We start from the raw sequence: 21,769 nt of genomic DNA, 5'->3' as shown, positions 1-21,769 counted from the left end.
CCCCCTCCTTGCTGGGCAGGGGCTGTCGGCGCTCGGGTACGGGCAGGGCCAGAGCTTCCCTGCCTGGGGGCAGGCAGCTGCCCGGGGGTGCGGGGCCGGAGGTCCTGCCCGCAGCCGGTCTCCCGGGGCCGCCTGGGGTCCTGCCCCGGCCAGCCCATCCCCTCCGGTCCCCGCAGCCGAGAGGGCACCGGCCAAGGGCTGCGCCAACCTGACGCTGGTCCTGGACAACTGGAAGTTCGCCATCACCTCCCAGATGAGGAACCTGCTGCTCTTCGACCACCAGACCGTGCTGCCCGACTACGGGAGGTGAGGGGGCCGCGGGGCCGGCGGGGCTCGGGGCGGGGGGAGGCAAGGGGTCCCGCTCGCTCACCCCTCTCCCCCGCGCAGGATCCGGTCGCTTTCGGGGGCCCTGGACGATCTGTACCGGGACTTCAGCGCCCTGAAGGAGCAGCTGGGGCGGCTGTCGGCTCGTTTCGCCGAGGTGGAGGCCTTCGTGGACCAGCTCGGCCGGGCCCGCGGCCCCGGAGCCCCCCTGCGCCGCCGGGGGCTGCCCCAGCCCGCCCGCAGGCCCCCCGACACCCCGCAGTAGCCGCCCCAGCACCGGCCCCGGGGAGGGGCGGACACAGCACGGCGGCCGCGTCCTGCCCGTACCCGCGGGGCAGCGGAGGGGGACACCGGGGGTGGGGGGGTAACGGGACCTCTGCTGCCTGGGGGGGGGGTGTCCAGCCCGGTCCCCGCTCGCCATGAATAAAGCCGCCGCTGCCGCCAGCATCGCCTCGCCCCTCTCTGCGCCCCCACCACATCCCGGCGCCCTGGGGTGGGGGGTGGGGGCTGGGGCTGTGCCCCCCCCGCCTCCCGGTACCGACCCCGGGGTGCCGGCCCAGGCCCGCCCATCGCGGCTTTACGGCCTGTCGCAAACTCCCCGCCCATTGCGGCGGCGGCCGCGCAGCCGTAAAGCGGAGCCGCCCGCGCCCCCCGCCCCGGTACCCGCAGCCCCACCGGGAGGTGATGGCGGGACGGGGGCGGCGGGGGGGGCTGAGTGAGGCTGTGGGAGCGCGGGCGGAGCTGGGGGAGGGATGGGGCTGGGGGGGGGAGTGGGGGGCCGGGCCCGCGGGGGCTGCGGGGCTCCCTCAGGGCTGGGGGGGCTGCGGGGCTGTCAGTGGCCCGGGCCGGGGGGGGATGGGGCCGGGCTCAGCCCGTACCCGCGGTGCTCACGGAGGGTCCCCATCCGCTCAGCACCCCCATCCCCGCCCCCCCCCAGGCTGGCACCGCGCCCCTCCCGCACCATGGCGCACGTGGGCCACAGGGTGGACTACCTGGCCGGCTTCTGCTGCCCGGTGGGGGGGCTGGTGGCGGGCAAGCCCCGGGTGCTGTGCCATGAGAACGAGATCTACCTCTCCAACGGCAGCGAGTTCGTCTACGTCTACGACCAGGAGGGGAAGGTGCTGAAGGTGAGCGGCCTGGCAGGGTGGGGTGGGGGGGGGGCTTCATCCTGCGGCCCCCCGTGCCGGGAGGGTGCTCTGGGGACCGTGTCCCCCGGGAATGGTGTCCCGGGACGGGGACGCTGGTCGTGTCCCCCTTCGCTGGTCACCCTGCCCGGGGTCAGAGTCTTGCCCGGGGTCGCGGCGTTGGGGTTCCCCCATCCACGAATGAACTTCACTTGCCGCACCAGCCCCCCTTACCCGGCTCCCAGGCCCCTTCTGGGGGTGGGGGTGCTGCTGTCTGGCCTCTCTCCTAAACTAGCGAGACAAACAGTTAATTAAGCTAGAAAGGATTTTTTCCTCCCCGAGCGAAATGACGTCTCTTTCATTTCTCAGCTACAAAGGGTTTCGCTATTGTCTTTGCTGTGACTAACAACAGTCGTCGTGTTGAGTTATACACAGCTTCTTTTTTTAATTTGTTCTTATTATCATTTCTAAGAAAGCCATCGCTGTAATATCAGGATTTGCCTCCTACACTGCGCTCCTTCTCAGGAAAGTAGATCATGTACTGGCTTTCTGATCGCTATTTTCCTTCCCCTCGGGGAGCGACAGGCTGCCTCGTTACCTGCAGCCCTTCTCCCAACCCCCCGCCGCCCCTCACCCAGGAAAGCCCAGCTGGGTCTGCGAGCTGCGGCGCTGCCCAGGGATAGATTTATTCCTGGAAATCACTAATAATCTGCATTTGCAGTAAATAACTGGTTTAGTTTGCAGTTGCGTTGGGGTTGCCCAGCGAGCAGTTTCTTTCTTTGCCCCACGTGGGCTCTGCCCACCTGGCAGCGTGGGCACCTGCGCCGAGCAGCCCCCTCCGGGTGCCATAGGAAGGTGACGGTTCTTTCTGCTTTTCCACCCAGGCCGTGTACCGGTGCCCCGACCAGGTGTGGCACGTGGAGCTGCTGCCCCAGCCCCGGCAGCTCTACATCCTCTGCGCCCACAGCGGCATTTACTGCGTCTCGCTGGAGCAGCAGAGCAGGTGAGCTGGCTGGCACCCCCGGGGACGTGAGCCAGCCCCTTGCCGTTAGCCCTGGCGTCCCGGGGATGCATTGGGCTTCCACCGCTGCCTTCTCCCTGCCCGTCCTCCCGCAGGCATGGGAAGCGTTATGTGGTTTGATGCTCCGGCTCTCTCCGGATCGCCGCTCTTGCAGCAGATGCTAAAAGCTGTGCTGCGGGGAGCTTGTTTCCGAGGGCCAGGGTAAGAGGCGGCCAAGAGAAGCGTTGGCTTCGCCTCACGGCTTGGCTGACAGTTCTTCCCTGTTTGCTTGAAGGTTAATGGAGCAGACGGATGGCGACGGCCAAGAAAGCAATTGCCCTTCCGGCGTCTTCCCCGTGGACTCGGATGCCTGCATCTTCCCAGACTCCAGCCTGTGCATGTTCACTCTGCTCAACAACTTCGTCATCACCTTGTCCCAGGCTCATGGCAAATGGTGGATGAAACTGCACGAGCTTCCTCGCCCTGAGGAGGAGAGTCCCCCGTACCGGCAGGTCAGCGAGGTGGGCTTCTGTCCCGGCTCCCAGTCCGGGGACGAGGGGGACGGCCCGCCCTCCCGCTTCCTGCCCGTCCTGTGCTGTGCGTCCTCCCCGGGTGCCGTGGGGTCCGGGGAGGGGCTGTGGTGCTCGGGGGGCTTCGTGCTGGAAGAGCCCCTCTTCAGCCTGCTCTTCGGGATCGACGCTGCCATGCTGGAGTCTCCTATGATCCTCTGCGGCTTCCCGGATGGACAGCTCTGCTCTGTGCCACTGAAGGCCCTCAGCTCTTCACCAGCCGTCGACGGCTGCCATGACGTTTCAAACCAAGACTCCCCTGTGAAGATCCTCCATCATTTGGAAGAGCCCATCGTCTTCATCGGGGCCTTGAGAACGGAGCGGAGGGCGGCAGAGGATGCTGAGGACGAGCAGCTCTTCGGAGATGCTGGCTGTGACTGCGTGGTGGCTGTGGGCCACTACGGGAAGATGGTGGCTGTCAAGGCGGATCAGAGGGAAGAGGCGACGGTGCCGGAGCTCAGGGAGTACTACTTGCGTGGGCCCATTCTCTGCGCCGCCTGCGGCAGCGGCAGCCGCATGTATTACAGCACGCACTCGGACATCTCCGCCGTCGACCTGGACTGGGTCGGCGATTCCTCCGACCCCGAGGACGCGGAGAGCTGCACTGGCGTCCTGCCTCCCGTCTTGTCTCCGGCCAGTTTAAGTATCTGTAGCGTTGTGGCCCTTTCCTTGTCTTCTCGGGCGTCAGAAGGTACTGCTGGCAGCGGGGCGTGCGCTGGGTCTGGGGTGGAGCGGGGCAGGATAGCTGCCTATTCCGGCCCGTACGTCTCCACCCCTCCTTACGGTCCAGATTGGGCTCCGTCCTCCATCCGTTCTTGTTGACTCCCCTCGTTTTTGTAAGTCGTTTCTGTCGAGCATGCCGACTCGGGCTGAACGCGAGGTGTGCTGGCAGCTCCGGCTCTTCCCCTCCCCGGTTGCGGTTCCTCTCTGCTCGGCGTCGCAGGTTCCCACGGGGCGCCGGCACCAGCCCTGCCTGTCCCCTTGGGCTCCTCGCACGGAGCACAGCCTGCGGGGACCCCCGGGTGAGCTGGGGCAAAGCTCACCCCAGAAAGGAGGTTCAGGTGTGCCGCTGTCTGGACCGGGGGCTCCTGCGCGGCCGCTCAGAGCCTGCACGCGCTGGGCCCCCCCCCAGCCCCACAGCTTGGGTGCTCAGCTCCCCTCTCCAGCGAGAGCAGCGTGCGGTGCCTGACCACGGCCTGGGCGCAGAGCGAGGTGCAGCGCTCGCCCTCGGGAGCAGAGAAGAGGCCCTAGATGGGGGAAAGCATCTCGTAGGCGTAGCTGAGCCCTTTGCACAGGGCAGCACGAGGAGCAAACAGGGCCAGAACAGGCAGGCGAGCGAGGAGAGGCTCCTGAGACACCCAGGCAAGAGCAAGGCAGGCAGCCCTGCCCGTGCCCAGCCCCGCTCGCTACCCGCAGAGCTGCATGTGTCTCGCCGCTGGGGACCCTGCATGGCAGCACTGGCTCCCAGGGCGCTGCAGCCCCCCCGCCCCCGGCACCTCCCCCAGCTGCTGCTGGCCTTGGCTTGGGGGTGACCAGCTGCGGGAAGCATGGCTGGGGCGGCGGGGCTGTCGGGAGCGGGAGCCACGGGGGACAGGACAGGCAGGAGGGGGACGTTTCCTTTCTGCGGGGCGGCCCCTTCTCGGGGAGCTGCGTGCGAGGTGGGCGTGCTGTCGTGGTCCATGTCCTGTCTCCGTCATACCCCTCTGCAGACGGAGGCGATGCCTCCAGCTCCCCCTGCCTTGGGGCAGACGGTGCCATCCTGTGCTCCCCACCCCCCTGCATCCCTTCCCCCCAGCCATCAGAGAAGCCCCCCAGCTGCCTTCCCGGCCCCCCCACCCCTCCTTGCCTGACCTGTCCCCATCTCTGCCTGCAGGCGAATCGGAGCTGCTGGCCTTGTCTGCCAAAGGCCGCCTCATGACCTGTGACTTGTGCAGCCCTGAGGATGCTGACGTGGGGCTGACTCCTGCCGAGGTCGGCCGGAGGATTAAGGAGCTGCTGTCTGGGATAGGCAACACCTCAGAGAGGTAACGGGCAGGGCTGCTCGGCGTCGCGTGCTCGTGCTCTTACTCTGCGAGCTGTGGGTTTGTGGGCACCAAGCTGGGGTTTTGTGCGTCGGTCGTGAGGTCCCTGGCAGTAACCACTCCAACATTTACCTTTCTGGCATGCAGGAGCCTGGCTGGGAATGCCCCCCCACCCCCACCCCCCCAGACCTGATTAGGATAAAAATAGTGCTTAAGGGCAGCCCTGCCTGCTGCCCCCCTCCCCGGGTGCAGCTGGCTTCGGCGCCGTGGGCGTGCTGGTGTTTACAGCCTCGGCGGCAGAAGGTGGGAGAGGCAGGGTGCCAGGCGCTCCCAGACACCCTGCTGCGCTTGCCAAGTCTGTGGTAACAGGCAGGGCAGGCACGTGCCTACGGCCTCCACGGCCATCTGCGTGTGGGGAGAGGACACGGATGCGTCCCCCTCTTTCCACGGGGGGATTCCCAGGGTCTGGCTGGCCAGAGCTGCTCCTTGGGGTCAGCTCAGCTGAGGGGGCTCGTGGGCAGCGTAGGTCCTGGCTGCCTTGGAGAGGGAGCTGGGGAGTCTCTGGGGTGGCTCAGGGCAACAGGCTCGTGTCAGGGCTGCTCGGCTTGTCTGCCGCAGCGGCACAGCGCTCTTCATGCAGCAGCTTTTAGTGCTGGCCTCTGCCACGCTCCTGTCGCTGACCTGGCGTCCCAGCTGCCATCCCTTCTGCTATTTCAGTGCCGGTGCTTTGTCCTTGCAGAGTTTCCTTCCTGAAGAAGGCGGTGGACCAGAAGAACCGAGCCCTGGCCAGTCTGAACCAGGTGATGAACGTGAGTGCGGCTTTGCTGTCCAGCCAAGAAGGCCAGAAGCCCATTGCTTGCACTGTCACTGCCAACTGGAGCTGCCTCCTGCTCCAAGATTCCGTCACCATCTCCTGTCTGCTGGAAAACTGCAGCGAGTACAGCCTGGAGGAGGGCTGGACCCTCTGCGTTCAGCTCCTGGCCAGCCCCTGTGCCTTAGAGGAGGAGTCTGTGGATTCGGCCACCACCTTCACCTTCCCCATCGACCAGCTCCTCCCCGGGAACAAGAGGGAGCTGACACTGCCCCTCGGCTCTGCTGCGGACACCAAGCTGGACCTGCCTCTGACCATCTCCTGTGCCCTCTACTACAGTTTACGGGATATTTTGGGCAGCGGCTCCGACTCCTCCGAGGCCCTGGATGATCTCCTGCCGGATGACTCGCCCATCCTCTCCCCGGACAGAGAGGGGATCTGCCTGCCCCTCAGCGAATGCACCATTGACATGCTCCAGTGCCTCCGTTTTGAGAGCAGCCCCCCCAGGCCAGATGCCTCCCCGCCAGCAGCTGCCCCCCCAGACCCTGTGGAGACCTTCCTCAAAGCATCCCGGGAGCAGACTGAACCCGAGGGGGCGAAAGCCGGTGAGCTGCCAGATGCCCCAGGAGAGGGAAACCTGCCCCCCTCGGCGGCATCCATCAGGGTGTCCTCAGAGCTGCTGAAAAACGCGCTGAAAACCTCCGGCTCAGGTGGGTTCCTGGAGAGGAGCGTCCCAGGAGTCCCCGGGGTATCTCTCTGGGAGAGACGCTCGTGTATCCCGGCTTGTGGCCATCCCGGGAGAGGCTGAGGTGTCGCTCTCACAGCCTGTGCATGCACGGGGGGGTCACCGGCAGCTGCGTGGCCCCGCGCAGTCACCACCTCAGCACACGTCTGCTCGCAGGCTGGCACCTGGGTGCGATGGTGGTTGCACGGCCGAGCTCAGCTTGCCTCGGCGGGGAGGGGAACAGCCCCCATGTCAGCCCTGGCCTTGCAGGGACTGCACCAGGCACATGCCGCTCTGTCCTGCATCGCAGGGATGGCGTGCATCGGCGTGACAAGCTCTGCTTTCTCTCCTTTCGTCCCCAGATGTCCCGCTGAGCTGTGCCACGCTGCGCTGGCTGCTGGCTGAGAACGCCGGGGCCGAAGCGCTAAGCAGTGAGGAGGTGGCATCGGTGCGCGGCACGGCACCAGACGGAGGCGAGGTGCAGCTGCTTGTCCGAGAGGCAAGGAATGGGTTAGCCCTGCAGAGAAAAAAAAAACCTCCCTGCGCCCCCATCCCTCGGAGTCAGCTCCATCCCGCAGCCCCTCGCTTGTGCCGGGGAGCTGGGTGCCGTATGGCCTTGCCGTGCTGACCCCAGGCTGTCGGCTGTGGGTCCAGGGACGCCCGGGTGCTGCATGGAGCCTGCTCACCGCCTGTGCTGTGGGGCTGGGGCCTGTGTGCTTGGCTGGACGGGCTGTGTTGCCAGTCCCCCTTGTCCCCACCCTGGGCTTTCCAAAGGCTGTAGCCACTTCCCTCCCTCTCTGGGTGGGGGTGTGTCCCCCAGACGTTCCCATTTCCCTGCCGGGCAGGGCAGTGGGCTGCTGCGGTGTCCCTGTGTGACAGGTTGGCCTTGTGAGGGCGAAGGCAGACGCCCCCTCCCCTCCCAGCATCCCTTCGCTGGCCCGTGGGGTCCCTGTGGGTGCCCTTTGCTGCGACCTTTCCAACTGGAGCAGTGTGGCTCCTGCTCCTGCCCACCTCATGCCCAGCCTGCCAAGATGCACTAACCTCGGACGCTCCTTGTGCCCCGACCTGGTGTCAGGCTTGGCTGTGGGAAAAAATGGGCTTTCCCTGCCCGTTTGGCTGCGCTTTGCTGGCTCTGCAAAGCAAGGGGAAAACGTGGCTGGATTGGGGGTGTAAACCTGATCTGCTGCAGCTCATCCTCCTTTGATGCAAAAAATCTCCCTCTAAGCGCAAAGGAAAAATAATAATTGCTGCCCAGCTCTCCCAGCGGGGCTGGTTGACCCCGTGCCGAGGGGCGCACAGGCGTGTGCTGGCAATGACCTGGCTCAGGTTGATTCACGCTTGAAAGCCCTAATATTGCCAATGTGATTAGTGACAGCGTTAATTCTCCTTGGGCTGAGCTGGCCGGATTAAATCCGCTGGGGTGGCAGCCTGCGTCTCACCAGGGAACAGGCATCCGCTCACCCCCAGCAGCACCGGGCGAGACTAGTGGCCGCTCTCCCGGCTGCGGTACCTGCCTGTGCCAGCGCTCCCGGCCGGGGCTGAAGGTCCTGATGGCTACCGGGGCCAGGCCGGGGGCAAATGCCCCTCAGAGGGGCTGGGCAAGTGCTCTGGTGCACCCTGGCAGCATCTCTGCTGCATTTGCCTGTACCGGGCTGGAGAACAAATGGGTTGGGGAGTGCAGGGAGTAGGGACAGGGGAGGAGAGCCCCTTGGGGGGCCCTGTGCCCACGGCAGGGGGTCCTGGGGCCGCCCTCGCCCCCTCCCCTGCAGTGAGGATGTGCTCGCTGTTGCAGGTGGCCATGAACGACCTCAGCCCGGCAGGCCCCATCCAGGCTGTGGAGATCCTGATGGAGAGCCCGTCCCTGGCCGACATGTGCAGGATGCACCACGCCGTCATCCGGCGCATCCAGGTACGCTCGGCTGCCACCGGCCCCATGCCACCGGCCCTGGCAGACATGGCCCTGGGGGACGGGGGGGCCCTAAGCAAGCCAAACCCGGGGGCCAAAGCCTGGGGGAGCAGCCGGGGGCTCCGGGAGGGTTTCTCTGGCACCACCGTGTGGCAGACAACCCGGCGTGGCCTGGCCTCTGGCAGGGCTGGGGAGGGGGCTGTCACGGACCCCGCTGCCTTCCCGAGCCCCAGCCTCGGCTCCGGGTGCTTGTGCCACGGAGCCCTGGGAGGTGCCGGCCGCCTGCCCCAGGAACGGGCCCTGCTCGTTGTGGCAGCTAAACGGAGCGGACCCCCGCGGCACACGGGGGCTGGCAGCCTTCCCGGAGGCACGTCGGCACCAGGCCTGGGGAGAGCAGGGCAGCGGTGGCTGCCACGGTGGAGACCTGCCTCCTGCCCAGAGCCATGGTCAGGGCTCCCCGGGGCTGGGTGCTGCCACAGCCGTCCCTCCCGGCGCCCTCCCCGGCAGAGCTCTCCTCCCCGCAGGCGCTGGTGCTGGAGCAGGCGGCGCAGGGCTCGGGGCCCCCCGACCTCCGCATGCAGTACCTGCGCCAGATCCAGGCCAACCACGAGGTGAGCCGCGAGCCCGTGCTGGGGGTGACGGGTGCCCACACCGTGCCCTGGGCCCCTCCCCATGGGGCGTGTGCCGTCAGGGACCCCCCAGCCGACCTGCATCTCTCAAACCCCATCTCCCTCGCGCAGATGCTGCTGAAGGAGGCGCAGACCCTGCGCGACCGGCCGCCCCTCGGCGAGGAGGGAGCCGCGACGGCGGAGAAGCTCCTGCACGTCTACAGGCAGCTGCGCAACCCCAGCCTTGTTCTCCTGTGAGCAGGGGGGGTGGCCAGCGCGCCCCGGGGGCCCCAAGCCCCGCCGGCCGGGGTGGGTGCCCACCGGGCCAGTGGTGGGGAGAGACCCCCGCCGGAGGAGGAGCGGGCCCCGGGCGGGAGGGCTGGTGGCGAGGGCAGGGAGGCCGCGGCGGTGGTCTGGGTGGGGGGGGTGTGTGTGTGCGTGTTTCGTGGTCGTGTTGTCGGCAGCACCGGAGGGTCGCGGGGCTCCGGCGGCAGAGCGGGGGCTTCTGGGCTGGCCCGGCCCGGCCCTGCAACCCCCCAGCCCGGCCACGCCGGTGGGCAGCCCCCGGGGCCATGCTGTCTTGTGGATCGTTCTAGCCGTGGTAGTTTAGTGCTCTCCCGGTGGCCGCCGTGCCGTGCCGGCTGTGGGCTGTGCCCCCGTGCCACCTTGCCTTTCAGGATCAGGACAAACAGGGTGCTGTGCCAGGGTGCCCAGCGGGTGCCCGCCCGGGGGAGCCCCGTTTTCTGCTGGGCAGGGGAGGGGGTTTTCCGCTCCCCCGTTGTTTCTATAAATGATCTTGTATTTCTGTGGTGGTGCAGCGTGTTTTGGCCCAGTCCTTCCCCGCACCGCTCCACTGTCTGTAAATCTGTCGTCTGCCATGAAAACAATCGTGCCGCTCAGCGAGTGCCCGTCTCTTTTCCTTTCCATCTCCCAGCCGGGCCCTGGGGGGCTGCCACCCTTGCCCCCCCCCCCCCACACACACATATTCCCTGTGCATCCCAGCCCCTCTGGGCTCTGGCTCCCTGCGCGGCCCCTCGGGGTCCTGCCCGCAGCGGGTTTGCTTGGCTGACCCCCCTCCCCTGCGCCCACCGCCCGGCAGCTCTGCCTGCGGCAGCCCGGGGGGGTCCCTGCGTCCCAGAGCGGGGGCAGGATCAGCCCTTCCCTGGGGGTGCGGGGGGCTCCCGCGTGGCAGCGCTCTCCCTCTGGGGTCACAGGCCCCGGGCTGGGCACGGCGAGGGGGACGGGGGGGATCCCGGGGCCTCGCCCCAGCTGCCCTTGGGTGCTGCAGGAGGCGAAGGAAGACGAGGCGCTGCCCCGGTGTGATCCAGCCTGGCTTTAATGCCACGAGTCGAGGGGGGGTCGGGGGCACAGCTGCCATGGATGGTGCCAGCGCCACTGCCAGCCTTTGCTGGGGACAAGCTAGTGCCCCCGGCCAGCCCGGGAGTGGGACGGGCTGGGGGACGCCACGGCGGGGGGGCCGGTGCCAAGCGGGTCAGTACTCCCAGAGCGTGGCCCGCAGCACGGACTCGCTGTCGGCGCGCAGGGTGCCGGCCGGGTCCCCGCGCAGGTACCGGCCGTTCTTCCCTTTGATGGCGACGCGTCCCCGCTCCCGGAACTCGAAGAAGAAATCCTCGGAGAGGTCCCCATCACTGCACACTGACCCGCTGCTCGCCACGTACCAGAACTTGCCCCCCTGGCCTGCAGAGAGCCCCCGGGGGCCATCAGTGGGGTCTGGCCAGCCCCTCAGCAGGCCCCCCCCATCCTGATAGCCCCCCACCCTGCCGCCCACCTTGGATTTGGTAGGCACCGTCGTTGAAGCTGATGTGGAAGACGTCGTAGACGGAGCGGTTGGAGTCGAGCAGGTTGGAGCCGCGGTGGTAGCAGACGAAGCCATGCTCGCCCCGCAGCACCAGCATCGGGCGGTTGATCAGCTTCAGCGTGAACTCCTCGTCCTCCCCTGTGGGGCAGCCCGGCCCTCAGCACCCCGGGGTGGGGGGCCAAGACCCCTCGCCCGCCCCCAGCACTTACCCACGGCGTCGCTGACGGCCGCCAGTTGCCCGTTCCTCTTGGTGCAGACGTAGCGGCCGTTGCTGGCACGCAGGGCCACCCGCCGCCCACGCCACTCGATGTCGAACATGGTGTTGGCAGCGCTGGCGGCGGAGGGAGAGCATGAGCCGGGGCAGCCCGTCCCCCCCCGACCCCCTCCCCTGTCCCCCCGGAGCCCTGCGGCACGGCACCACTCACACTTCGGTGGCCACGGCCTGGATGCCCCCGTGAGCCACGAGGGTCCAGTAGCTGCCGGCGTTGGTGTGCAGGCTGCACTTGTTGGTGTCGCGGTCGATCTGGAGCTGGAAGGTCTCGTGGTTCAGCTCCTCGTCCTGGTTCGCCGAGACGTTGACGCCTGCGGGCGGGAGCAGCCGTCGGCACCGGCCACGTGCGCCGACGAGCAGCGGCTGCGCCCTCCCTCCCCCCGGCCCCTCCCTGGCAGCAGTAAATCCTTTTGCGAACAATCGTGCTAATTGGGCTGGTTAATCTGATTGCTGCTGCGTCCATCTGGTTAGCGCCGCGGCGCACAGCCCCCCTATTTATAGCCTGCCCGCCACCGTCACCCGGCCTTAAGCTGCTTGGCACAGGGGCGGGCGCGTTGCCGATGCCTGCAGGGATGGCAGGGCAGCCGGGGGCACGGCACGGCCACCGCTCCCGGGCCACGGAGGCCCCTTGGGGACCCCCGCGGGCTCTGGAGGCCGAGGTCCCATCCGATGGCCCCACGCTCCCTGCTGCGGGGTCTGGCTGCGGGCAGGGCTCTGCCCAGCCCCTCCTGCCTGCAGCTGCCTGCGCTGGGCTGCCAGGCTCAGCCCCGTGCCAGGGGAGGACACGCACAGATCTGTGTGTGCAAACACACGCGCGTGCCCCCGCACCTGCGCAGAGCCCTGCACGTGCCCCCGGCGCTAAGCTGAGCCCTACGCGTACGCGCACGCGTGCAGCGCTGCGGAGCCGTGCACACACAAACACACGTGCACACACCGTGCTGGGAAGAGCCCCGCACGTGCACATGTGCGCACACAGCATCGTCCATGCGCAAACACGTATGGGCTGTACACACAAATCCATGCACCTGCAGGCACTGCACGGAGCCCTGCTCACACACACACGTGTGTTTACACACACACCCCTGTACACCCCCCCCGGAGCCCTGCACACACGAACACCCCCAGACACCCCCATGCACCCCCCCGGAGCCCTGCACACACAAACACCCCCATGCACCCCCAGGCACCCCCCCGGAGCCCTGCACAGCCCCACTGCCGCTCCCACCCTGGCCTCCCTGGCCGCAGCCTCCCCCTTGTTGTTATTGTAGGGTCTCCTCCTGAGGCGGGGGTCCCGGGGGTGCTCCCACGGAACCCTCCGTGGCTGTGGGTGCTTTCGGCTCAGCCGATGCCCAAGGATCCCCGCAGGGAGCAGGCAGCGGGGTGCAGGCAGGGAGCAGGCAGCGGGGTGCGGGCAGCCCTTACCCTGCCGGATGGAGACATATCTGCCGTTGGCCGCCGTGAAGACCACCTGGGGGTGGCTCTCCTCCAGGTCGAAGAGTTCGTCTTTGCCCGGCTTGGAGCTGCGGCCGGACTTGAGGGTGCCGGTGGGCCCCGTGGGCGCCAGGTATTTGCCGTCGCAGTCCTTGAAAGCCAGCTTGCCCGCCTTGAACTCGAGGGTGTAACCGGTGCGGGCGCCAGGCTCGGGCACCAGCGTGCCATCGCAACGCAGGTAACGCTCGTCGGCGGTGCGCAGGCTGTACTTCTTGTCCTGGAAGCAGAGGGTGATGAGGGCGTCCACCCCCCAGGGCAGGTTGCTGTCGGTGGCGATCTCGTCCTCGTGGGCGCTGAGGTGGGCGTAGCGGCGGCGGCTGACGCTCAGCAGGTTGGCCTGGGGGTGCATGGCCAAGTGCACGGTCCAGAGCTCGCCCTCCGTCACGCTGGGGGCGAAGCAGGACAGACGATCCTCCCGGCCCCCGAAGAAACGCCGGTGCGGGGCTGACTGCAGCGCCCAGCGCCCGTCCGACTGGGTGATGATGCTGAAGCCTTCATCCCGGCCCGGTTGCTCGGCTTCACACCGCACCTTCCCGTCTTTGTCGGCACCCAGGTACCGGCCCAGGTGGCTCTTGAGGAAGACGACGGAGCTGTCAGCTTCATCCTGCTCCAGCGTCCAGATCTGCTTGCGCTTCAGGCTGGGCGCCGAAGCGTTCACCTTGTAGCCGAAGCTCTCCGCGGTCAGGTACCGGCTCTCGCAGTTGATCAGCCCGAACTGGATCTTCAGGACCTGGTGGATCCCATTCGTTGGCATCTTCTGCCGGCACAGGGCGGCCCCCGGGGGGCCGGCGGGGGCTCCCCGGCCCTACTGAGCCCGGGCGTCGCGGCGGGGCCGGCCGGCTGCGTCCACGGGGGACGTCTGTGCTGCCCCGGAGCTGCTGCCGCACTGGCACCGCGGGGTGGCTTGGCACGGCTCGGCACAACGCAGCACGGCGGGGGGGGGTGCCGGGGGTGGGCTGGGGGCCACGGCCTGTTTAATTAGCCGCAGGTAGGATTACAAAGTCCGGCCAGATTGCGGTGGGCACCGAGGCGGCCGTAACCTACGGCAGGGCTTTTGCCGAGACCCTGGGCGAGGGGGCACCACGGCAGCCCCCGGGCCAGCTCCTCGGGCTGCGCGGCCGCACCGCCGCGCTCCGTCACCGCGGTCCCAGCTCTTGTCCGTCCCGCCACGGAGCTGCGGGTGGAAAACTCGGGTGGGAACCCGATCCAGGCACCGGCCGGCGTATCCGTTCCCGGCGGGCTAAGGTTACCGGCCCCTCTGATTCAGCAGCAGGTCACCTCCAGCCGCGCCGCCTCCCGGCCAGCCCCTAAGCGCCTTACCAATTAGCCAGGCATTTTGATTAGTTTAAACCTTTTATCCTGCTTTGGGGCCCTTGGCCTCCATCTGTCCTATGGCCCCAAATCCTTCCTGCAGCTGTGGATCAGGGTCATGGCCGCTTCCCCCCCCCCCCGCCCGCCCACGGGGGTGATGGCTGGGACCCCCCATCATCCAGGGTGTGGGGTCCTCGGTTCCACAGGGCTGAGACCGCCTGAAGCTCATGACAGCAGTGTGGGTGTGCTGCCTTGGTGGGGGACGGGGGGGGACAGGGGACAGTCCCCACTCCTGTCCTGCAGGCACCTTCCAGCCCAACCAGGACCCCCCAGCCGGGGCAGGCACAGCCGCAGGGACCCCCGGCCTTGGCCACGCTCCACCGCAGGGACCTGGGGATGGGCAGGGACAGGCAGGGATGGGCAGGGACGGGCAGGGTCAGGCTCTGCCTGTGCTGGCACCGGGCCCTGCCACCGCCTGCACCCCAAAGTGCTCAGACACCCAGTGCCAGACCCTGCACCGGGAACTGGCCATGCACGGGTGATGCGGCTGTGCCGCAGCGAGGCCCCGGCCATGATGGCTCCCGCAGCCGCCTTCCCCCCGGCCCCGCGGCTCCAGTGTCAGCGCAGCGCCCAGTTATTGTTCCCGAAAATAGGTCCCAGGCATTGGTTGCCTCATGACTTTTTCATGGCCGGGCTCTCTCTTACCGTGCCGGGGGGGTGCCACAGCTCCCCAGCCGCTGCATTACCCGAGCCGCAGCTGCGCTGCCCGGCGCGGTGTAACTGACCCCCGCCGAAACGGATACGGGTCGGCTTTCGGGCTGGGGGGGGTGTAAGTGGGTCAGGGTCCTGGGGGGGGGCTGGGGGGGCCGTGGGCTCCCGGGGTCTGGCAGGGCAGCAGCGCTGGCTCTCGGTGGGTGCACACCGGCACCTGCCCGGCAGAGCGGCCGGGAGCTGTATTTATACCCGCCGGCCCCCCAGCCCCCCCGGCGGGGTTCAGGTTCCATGGGGGGGGGGGCCCGCCTGGGCCCTGCCCCACAGCCGCAGCCTGTCCCTGTGTCCCCCCGGCTCGGGGACAGCCGGACCCCTCCCCGTGCCACCCCCAGCCCCGCTCCCCCGTGGGGGGGGCGACTTCTGAGACCCGACACGCTCGTGACACCCCTCCTGCCCCGGCTCCGCAGGGGGCCGCGGTGGGTGGCCCACCCTGGTTTCCATCCCCCACCCTTCCCGCGAGAGCCGGGGGGTGCAGGGGGGCCCGGCCGGGGGGGGGCCCGGCCCTGGTGGGGGGCCGGTGGATGGAAGCGGGGGGGCTCAGCCGTGTCAGGGCAGGGGTTGGGACGGGGGGTCGGGGTTTGGGGGGGCGGAATGGGATGGGCGGGATGGGGGTGGGGGTCAGGACGGGTATCGGGGTGCTGGGCGGCGCTGCCCGGCCGTACCCCTGCGGACAACACCCACCGTCACCAGGGCGACGGGAGGGGACGGTGACTGTGTGTCACCGCGGCGACGGAGGCTGCGCACGGGCAGCGGGACACACACACACGCGCACACACACACACACGCGCACACGCACACGCACACACACACACACACGCACGCACACGCACACACACGCACGCAGACACGCGCGCGCACACACCCCCCCTCCCGCATCGCAGCGGGGAGGGGCGAGGCGCGGCGCCTTCCTCCTCCTCCTCCTCCTCCTCCTCCTCCTCCTCCTCCTCCCTCTCCCCCCCCCCCGTCCCGGGCGAAGGTCCCCGCGGCGGCGCGGGGCGGTGTCGGGGCCGGGCGTCCCGCTGCCACCGGCCCGATCGCTCCTAATACGGCCGGGACGCGCTGCCTGCGCCCGCCCCGCGTGGCGGGGGCACCCCGGGGCCGCCCCGGCCCTGCCCGCCCTGCCCGGCCCTGCCCGGCCCTGCCCGGCCCTGCCCGGCCCTGCCCTTACTCACCGGGCGCCGGGGCGGCCTTGTTTGGGCAGGAGGAAGCACCGGGGCAGGGACCCGGCCCCGCCCCGGCCCCCCCCGGTATCGCCTCGCCCCGCCGGACCCGGCCCCGCAGCGTCGCATTCGCCCCCCCCCGGTGTCTCCTGCCCGGAGCGCCCCCCCCCCCCCCACACGGGTGTCCGTGGGCCCGGGGGGTCCCGAGTGACGGGCAGGGGGCTGCCGGGGAGCCCCGCCGCCGTGCCCCCCCCGGGATGGGGAGCCGCGGGATGTGGGGGCTCTCACCTGCGCAGCCCCCTGGGCCGGACCCCACCCGCAGGTGCCGGTGCCCACCCGGCCACCGGCCCGAGCCCTCCGTGGCCCGCAGGGGGACGCCGGGCCAGGCCGGCCGCTCGCCGCTGGTGTGGGGACACGAGATCCCTCGACCTGTGCCAGCACCCGTGCGGGACCCCCCGTCCCTCCAGCACCCACCCAGCATCGGCACCCCCTGCCCTACACCCTGGCACCCCCCGGTCCGCTGCCACCACACCGCTGCCGCCCCTCCGTGCCACCCGGCCAGGCTCAGCCGCCGGCAGCGCCGGGGCCTGCCAGGGAAGGCCTGAGCGTGCGGCGTGTCGTCCCCGAGCGGTGCCGGGAATCCCTCGGAAGACGGCGAGGTTCCGCTGCCAGCCGCTCCTGGCACAGACGCGGCGATGGCAAGGCCGGCAGCCGCCACCTCCACGCGCCTCGCTGGCACGGAGGGGCTGGGGGCGCGGGAGCCGTGCTGGGCAGCGGGTGCGTGGGGCCGCCGGCACGGCGCGTGGCTACCTGACGTGGCGCACGGCTATCCGCCATGGTGCGGGGGGCTCCGGCACAGCACGCAGGTCCCCGGCATGGCGCGCCGGCGTGCCCATGACACCCAGCAGTGTGGGGCGCGTGCCCCTGACGAAGCCGGGGGGCTCGGACATGAGAGCCCCAGGCTGGCGGGGGCCGGGGTGCTGCCGGAGCCGGGGTGCTGCCGGAGCGGGGGTGCCGGCGGGGCTGGCGTGGGGAGATGCTCTGGGTGGGGCGGTGCAGCGGGGGATGCCCGTGGGGGATGCCGTCCCCAGGCAGGGTGCCACCCGCGGGGCGCACAGCACCGTCTGCGGGGTGTCGACGTGGGCGCGCTGGAGCTGAGGCAGAGCGTTTTTGGGGTGCTGGCTGTGCGGTGCTGCGCGTGGGCCGGCACTGCCAGAGCGTGCGTGGCCGCCCACGGGGTGCGGGGTGCTGCCTGCACGGTGGAGGTGCCGTCCGTAGGGTGCACCGCGCTGCACCGCAGGCACGGCCTGCCTATAGGTGCTGGCAGGACGCCGATGGTCAGGGGGTGCTTATAGCCACGGGATGCACGCGCCGGTGCGTGGCGCGTAACCTATAGATAGGTGGTGTTACCTACGGGGTGCGATGGGCGCGCAGCGCGGCTGGGGGTGCGCGGGGCTGCCGGGGGCGGCGCTGCCAGTCTGGGGGTGCAGCTGGGGGCGAGCCGGGGTGCACAGTGCTGCCCGAGGGCCGGGCGGTGGTGCCGGCGGGGCGGTTGGGCGCCAGGGGTGCTCGGCCTTGAGGGGTGCCCGGTGCTGCCGGTGGGGTGCAGGTGCTGCCCGAGGGGTGCCCGGGTGGGGGTGCCCGGTGCTGCACGGGGGCGCGCACGGATTGGGTGGGGTGCGCATGCAGTAGGTGGGGTGCACACGCTGCTCGAGGGGTGCACGTGCTGCCTGAGGCTGTGCACGTGCTGCCCGGGGGGTGCCCGGTGCTGCCCGGGGGTGGGGTGAGGGGGGTGGGGGGGCGCGGTGCCACCTTGGGGGTACGGGGCCAGGCCCTGCGAGGCCCGCGGGGACCCGGCGCTACCGGAGGGGAACCGGGCGCCGCCCAGGGCGGGGGGTGGTCGGTGCTCGGCGGGGGGTACCCGGCGCTGCCGGGGGTGCTGCGGGTCTGGCGGCCGGGGGGGGCCCCGCCGGGGCCGGGGGTCGCTGCCGCCCCCCCCCCCGCCCCCCCCTCCGCGCCCCATGCAGGTTCCGGGGTGCCGCGGGGCGGGGGCAGCCCGGCAGCCGCCCCACGTGGCCGGGTCCGCGCCAGCCAATGAGAGAGCGTGTTTCTGAAAGATCTCCATATATGGCGATGTTCTCGGCCGGGCGGGCGGGGCCGTCGCGCTCTGGGTATAAAAGCGAGGGGCTGGGAGCCGGACGGTCTCACTCAGCCGGCGGCAGCGGACCAGGCGGCACCGTTTCCCCAGCGCCGAGAGCAGCTTCCCCCGCACAGGTACCGGCACCGGCCCTGCGGCACCGGCGGCCTTGGGGTGTGGCCAGCGCCCCTGCCGCCCCCTTCTCCTGCAGTCCCCGGGGGGTGGCGGGCTCCGTCCTGGCCGGCGTGAGCTGTGCCCGTGTCCTTTCCCCCCCCCACCCCCGCTCCCCTTACCCCCCCCCCCTCCCCCCGTGCTGGAATGGTTTCGCCCGTTTGGACGGGCCGTTGGGGGTGTGGAGAGGGGGGTGGCGCGGCGTGATTGGCAGCGGCGGCGGGTGACGTCAGGGCGCGGGAAATTCAAACGGCGGGCGGGGTCAGCGCTCCATCCCCGGGGGGGGGGGGGGGGGGGGGGCCCGGGGCCGCCCGCACTGACCGGGCCGCCCCTCCGCTCCGCCCCGCAGAGCCTCCGCCATGGAAGAGGAAATCGCCGCCCTCGTCATCGACAACGGCTCCGGCATGTGCAAGGCCGGTTTCGCAGGGGACGACGCCCCCCGCGCCGTTTTCCCCTCGATCGTCGGGCGCCCCCGGCACCAGGTAGGCGGGAGGGAGGGGAGGGGAGGGCGGGCCGGGGCGGTGCTGCCGCCGCCGTTGCCGCCGGGCGGGCGCTGACTCACCCTTCGGCTTCCCAGGGCGTGATGGTGGGCATGGGGCAGAAGGACAGCTACGTGGGGGACGAGGCCCAGAGCAAGAGGGGGATCCTGACGCTGAAGTACCCCATCGAGCACGGCATCGTCACCAACTGGGACGACATGGAGAAAATCTGGCACCACACCTTCTACAACGAGCTGCGTGTGGCCCCCGAGGAGCACCCCGTGCTGCTCACAGAGGCTCCCCTGAACCCCAAGGCCAACAGAGAGAAGATGACACAGGTACCGTCGCCCGCCCGCCACCCCTCGCTCGCATCTTGTTTGCAAACCTCCTCTCGTTACGGCATCTTAAACCTGAGTTTGTTCTTTGTTTTTTCTCCCGACGTTTTCAGGGTTCTGTACTCCTGGCATTTCTTCCCTGACGCCTCAGGTTTCTTTCATTTGTGTTTCTGCCTGCATTCTTTGCCTTTTTTTTTTTTCCCCTCACACACTGGTTTGGTTTTTTTGCATGTCAGCATGCGTGTTCTAACGTGGGTGCGTGTGACCCAGCTCATTACTTGGTGCTAATTGATTTTTTTTTTTTGCCTTCCAGATTATGTTTGAGACCTTCAACACCCCGGCCATGTACGTGGCAATCCAGGCCGTGCTGTCCCTGTACGCCTCTGGTCGTACCACTGGTATTGTTATGGACTCCGGGGACGGTGTCACCCACACCGTGCCCATCTACGAGGGTTATGCTCTGCCCCACGCCATCCTGCGCCTGGACTTGGCTGGCCGTGACCTGACAGACTACCTCATGAAGATCCTGACAGAAAGAGGCTACAGCTTCACCACCACAGCCGAAAGGGAAATTGTCCGTGACATTAAGGAAAAGCTGTGCTACGTTGCCCTGGACTTCGAGCAGGAGATGGCCACTGCTGCCTCTTCCTCCTCCCTGGAGAAGAGCTATGAGCTGCCTGACGGCCAGGTGATCACCATCGGCAATGAGAGGTTCAGGTGTCCAGAAGCTCTCTTCCAGCCTTCCTTCCTGGGTAGGTGTGGGCCGGGGCGGTGCTGCTACGGTTGCCTCCGTGGTTTGGGGTTGGCGTGACCCAAAACCGAGGTGCTGCGTTGGGTACTAACGAACCCGCAACTCTTCTCCCCAGGCATGGAGTCCTGCGGCATTCACGAGACCACTTTCAACTCCATCATGAAGTGTGACGTGGACATCAGGAAGGACCTGTACGCCAACACGGTGTTGTCTGGTGGCACCACCATGTACCCCGGCATCGCCGACAGGATGCAGAAGGAGATCACAGCCCTGGCGCCCAGCACGATGAAGATCAAGGTAAGAAACCTCCTTCATCCCGCAGCGGATGGCGCAGGGGGGAGGCGGGAGAAGGCCGGGCCGCTCTGACCGTCACTGCTCTCCTCTTGCAGATCATCGCTCCGCCTGAGCGCAAATACTCCGTCTGGATCGGCGGCTCCATCCTGGCCTCGCTCTCCACCTTCCAGCAGATGTGGATCAGCAAGCAGGAGTACGACGAGTCCGGCCCCTCCATCGTCCACCGTAAATGCTTCTAAACGGACTGCTGGCAGGGGCGCCGCGCCTGCTGCATGAGTTGTCTCACTAGTATATGTTTGCCCAGGCAAATCTATACACCTCATGCTAGCCTCATAAAACTGGAATAAGCCTTTCAAAAGAAACTTGCCCTTGGAAAGTCTGTACCTGATGTTAGACTAAATGTCAGCACTGGATGCTCGAGCTGTCACTTGATTTGACCTTGTTATTCGAGTTAACTGTTCCCTCGGCGTACCTGAGCGAAATACCCTGTACAGATCCGCTCCCGGCCGCGGGGCTGGCGTGGCACCTCGCCTCAGAGGGGAGCCCGCGGCTGACTGGGGTTCCCGCAGCTCGCTACACTGACAGTGGCCCGTCGCCCCGGGCTGGGACCGGTGTGTACAGGGTATTTGGAGTCAGATTTTTTTTTCTGCCGTACATCCAGTGTGGAGTATTCCAGATTTCCTGTAGAGGCTGGTAGGAGTCCATCGAGAATTCACTTCTGTCGCTGCCGTTCTAGCAAGGTTGGGAAAACATATCGCATCCGAGCCTTACGAACCAGTCTTCATTCTCCTCCCCACCCGTATCCCAGTCGACATCACAGGGCTGAAGTTCCTCAACTTGAGTTGCTGAAACTTTGCATTTACACCTGTAAATTTATGCATCGTTTAATTTATGTAAGATTTTTGTACGTTGCCTTAATGTTCTCACATGACGGTAGGAAACCAAAATTTGTAAGTCATCCTAAAGTTGAGAAATTGTAATGCCCAACAACACATCATTGTGTAAGGAAAAATAAAAAAGCGCTGCAGTAAACTCCACCTGGGGCTGTGTGTGCTGTGTGGGTTGGTGGGGAGGGGGGCTGCGTGGGGCCTCCCCAGGACAGGGTGACACTGTCCCCCCCTGTCCCCTGTGGGACCTGAGCTCGGGCTTCCCTAAGAAGCTGTGATGGGGCTTTGGGGGTTAAAAAGGGGGTTAAAGCAAGGGGGAGGGGGGTGATGGGTGCTGCCCTTGGCCCAGGGCAGAGCTGGGTGCTGCCAGAAGAACCGGTTGGGTGCAGATGGTTTGGCATGGCTGGTGCAGGGTGCTGTGAGCGGCTCCCCGGGGTGCTGGGCAGAGGCGCAGGTGGAGCCCCAGCCCTTGGCCCTGGCTGGGGTGTCCAGCTGCTGCACAGCTGGGGGCTGTGGGACCCCCCCATCCTGCACCGGCCTCAACCTGCTGCCTGGGGGTGCTGGGAGGGACTGACTGTGTTCCCCCCCCCCCCAGCAGTGCTGCTTCGGAGGGGACAGAGAAACCCGCTCGTTAATTCATGGCCGAGGGGCCCTGGCTGGCTCCGCTCCCCCCTGCCCTCACCGTGTCAAAACCACCGGGGGAACCGTGTGCGGGCGGGGGGATGGCAGAGCCAGCACGGACACCGGGGCTGCCGCCCGCGCTCTCCTGGCACCCAGCCGGTTCTCCCGGGGGCTCCTCTCGCCG

At 68.2% G+C, this 21,769-nt stretch overlaps 3 protein-coding genes across 5 annotated transcripts; 2 read left to right on the top strand and 1 right to left on the bottom strand.

Moving 5' to 3' along the window:
* The first annotated feature begins 828 nt into the window (after positions 1-828).
* Positions 829-9,986, top strand: FAAP100 (FA core complex associated protein 100). 3 transcript variants are annotated; one of them, XM_075770907.1, is made up of 10 exons: positions 830-1,005; positions 1,262-1,451; positions 2,333-2,451; positions 2,744-3,708; positions 4,891-5,041; positions 5,778-6,559; positions 6,936-7,072; positions 8,366-8,482; positions 9,004-9,090; positions 9,220-9,986. In XM_075770907.1, the coding sequence occupies exons 2-10, from the start codon at positions 1,287-1,289 to the stop codon at positions 9,343-9,345; spliced, it is 2,649 nt and encodes an 882-aa protein (XP_075627022.1). In that variant the 5' UTR covers positions 830-1,005; positions 1,262-1,286; the 3' UTR covers positions 9,346-9,986. The 3 variants fall into 3 exon arrangements, 2 of the variants coding, with proteins under 2 accessions (XP_075627022.1, XP_075627023.1); XM_075770908.1 differs by having other exon boundaries at positions 874-983; XR_012838299.1 differs by lacking the exon at positions 9,220-9,986 and having other exon boundaries at positions 829-1,005; positions 6,936-7,083; positions 9,004-9,034.
* Positions 9,987-10,579: 593 nt separating this feature from the next.
* Positions 10,580-14,815, bottom strand: FSCN2 (fascin actin-bundling protein 2, retinal). The gene is made up of 5 exons (XM_075770909.1): positions 12,600-14,815; positions 11,332-11,488; positions 11,116-11,237; positions 10,877-11,044; positions 10,580-10,785 (listed from the first exon to the last, which is right to left on the bottom strand). The coding sequence occupies exons 1-5, from the start codon at positions 13,420-13,422 to the stop codon at positions 10,580-10,582; spliced, it is 1,476 nt and encodes a 491-aa protein (XP_075627024.1). The 5' UTR covers positions 13,423-14,815.
* A 3,275-nt stretch (positions 14,816-18,090) lies between these two features.
* On the top strand, positions 18,091-21,114 carry ACTG1 (actin gamma 1). The gene is made up of 6 exons (XM_075770901.1): positions 18,091-18,184; positions 18,568-18,700; positions 18,796-19,035; positions 19,346-19,784; positions 19,899-20,080; positions 20,173-21,114. Exons 2-6 carry the CDS (start codon positions 18,578-18,580, stop codon positions 20,314-20,316), a joined length of 1,128 nt encoding a protein of 375 aa, XP_075627016.1. The 5' UTR covers positions 18,091-18,184; positions 18,568-18,577; the 3' UTR covers positions 20,317-21,114.
* The last annotated feature ends 655 nt before the right edge of the window (positions 21,115-21,769 follow it).

This window comes from Balearica regulorum, chromosome 18 (assembly GCF_011004875.1).
Source record: "Balearica regulorum gibbericeps isolate bBalReg1 chromosome 18, bBalReg1.pri, whole genome shotgun sequence".
NCBI lineage: Eukaryota > Metazoa > Chordata > Aves > Gruiformes > Gruidae > Balearica > Balearica regulorum.
Note: the sequence above shows the minus strand (reverse complement) of the source record. Positions and strands in the feature narration are given on the sequence as shown.

Coding starts and splice junctions, on each gene's coding strand:
- FAAP100 (XM_075770907.1), top strand. CDS start 1,287: ATGGCGCACGTGGGCCACAGGGTGGACTACCTGGCCGGCTTCTGCTGC. Junction 3,709..4,890: donor GTCTTCTCGGGCGTCAGAAG/GTACTGCTGGCA, acceptor CTCTGCCTGCAG/GCGAATCGGAGCTGCTGGCC. Junction 8,483..9,003: donor CCGTCATCCGGCGCATCCAG/GTACGCTCGGCT, acceptor TCCTCCCCGCAG/GCGCTGGTGCTGGAGCAGGC.
- ACTG1 (XM_075770901.1), top strand. CDS start 18,578: ATGGAAGAGGAAATCGCCGCCCTCGTCATCGACAACGGCTCCGGCATG. Junction 18,701..18,795: donor TCGGGCGCCCCCGGCACCAG/GTAGGCGGGAGG, acceptor TCGGCTTCCCAG/GGCGTGATGGTGGGCATGGG. Junction 19,785..19,898: donor CTTCCAGCCTTCCTTCCTGG/GTAGGTGTGGGC, acceptor TCTTCTCCCCAG/GCATGGAGTCCTGCGGCATT.
- FSCN2 (XM_075770909.1), bottom strand. CDS start 13,422: ATGCCAACGAATGGGATCCACCAGGTCCTGAAGATCCAGTTCGGGCTG. Junction 11,489..12,599: donor ATATGTCTCCATCCGGCAGG/GTAAGGGCTGCC, acceptor TCCCGCCCGCAG/GCGTCAACGTCTCGGCGAAC. Junction 10,786..10,876: donor CGGTGCCTACCAAATCCAAG/GTGGGCGGCAGG, acceptor GGCTCTCTGCAG/GCCAGGGGGGCAAGTTCTGG.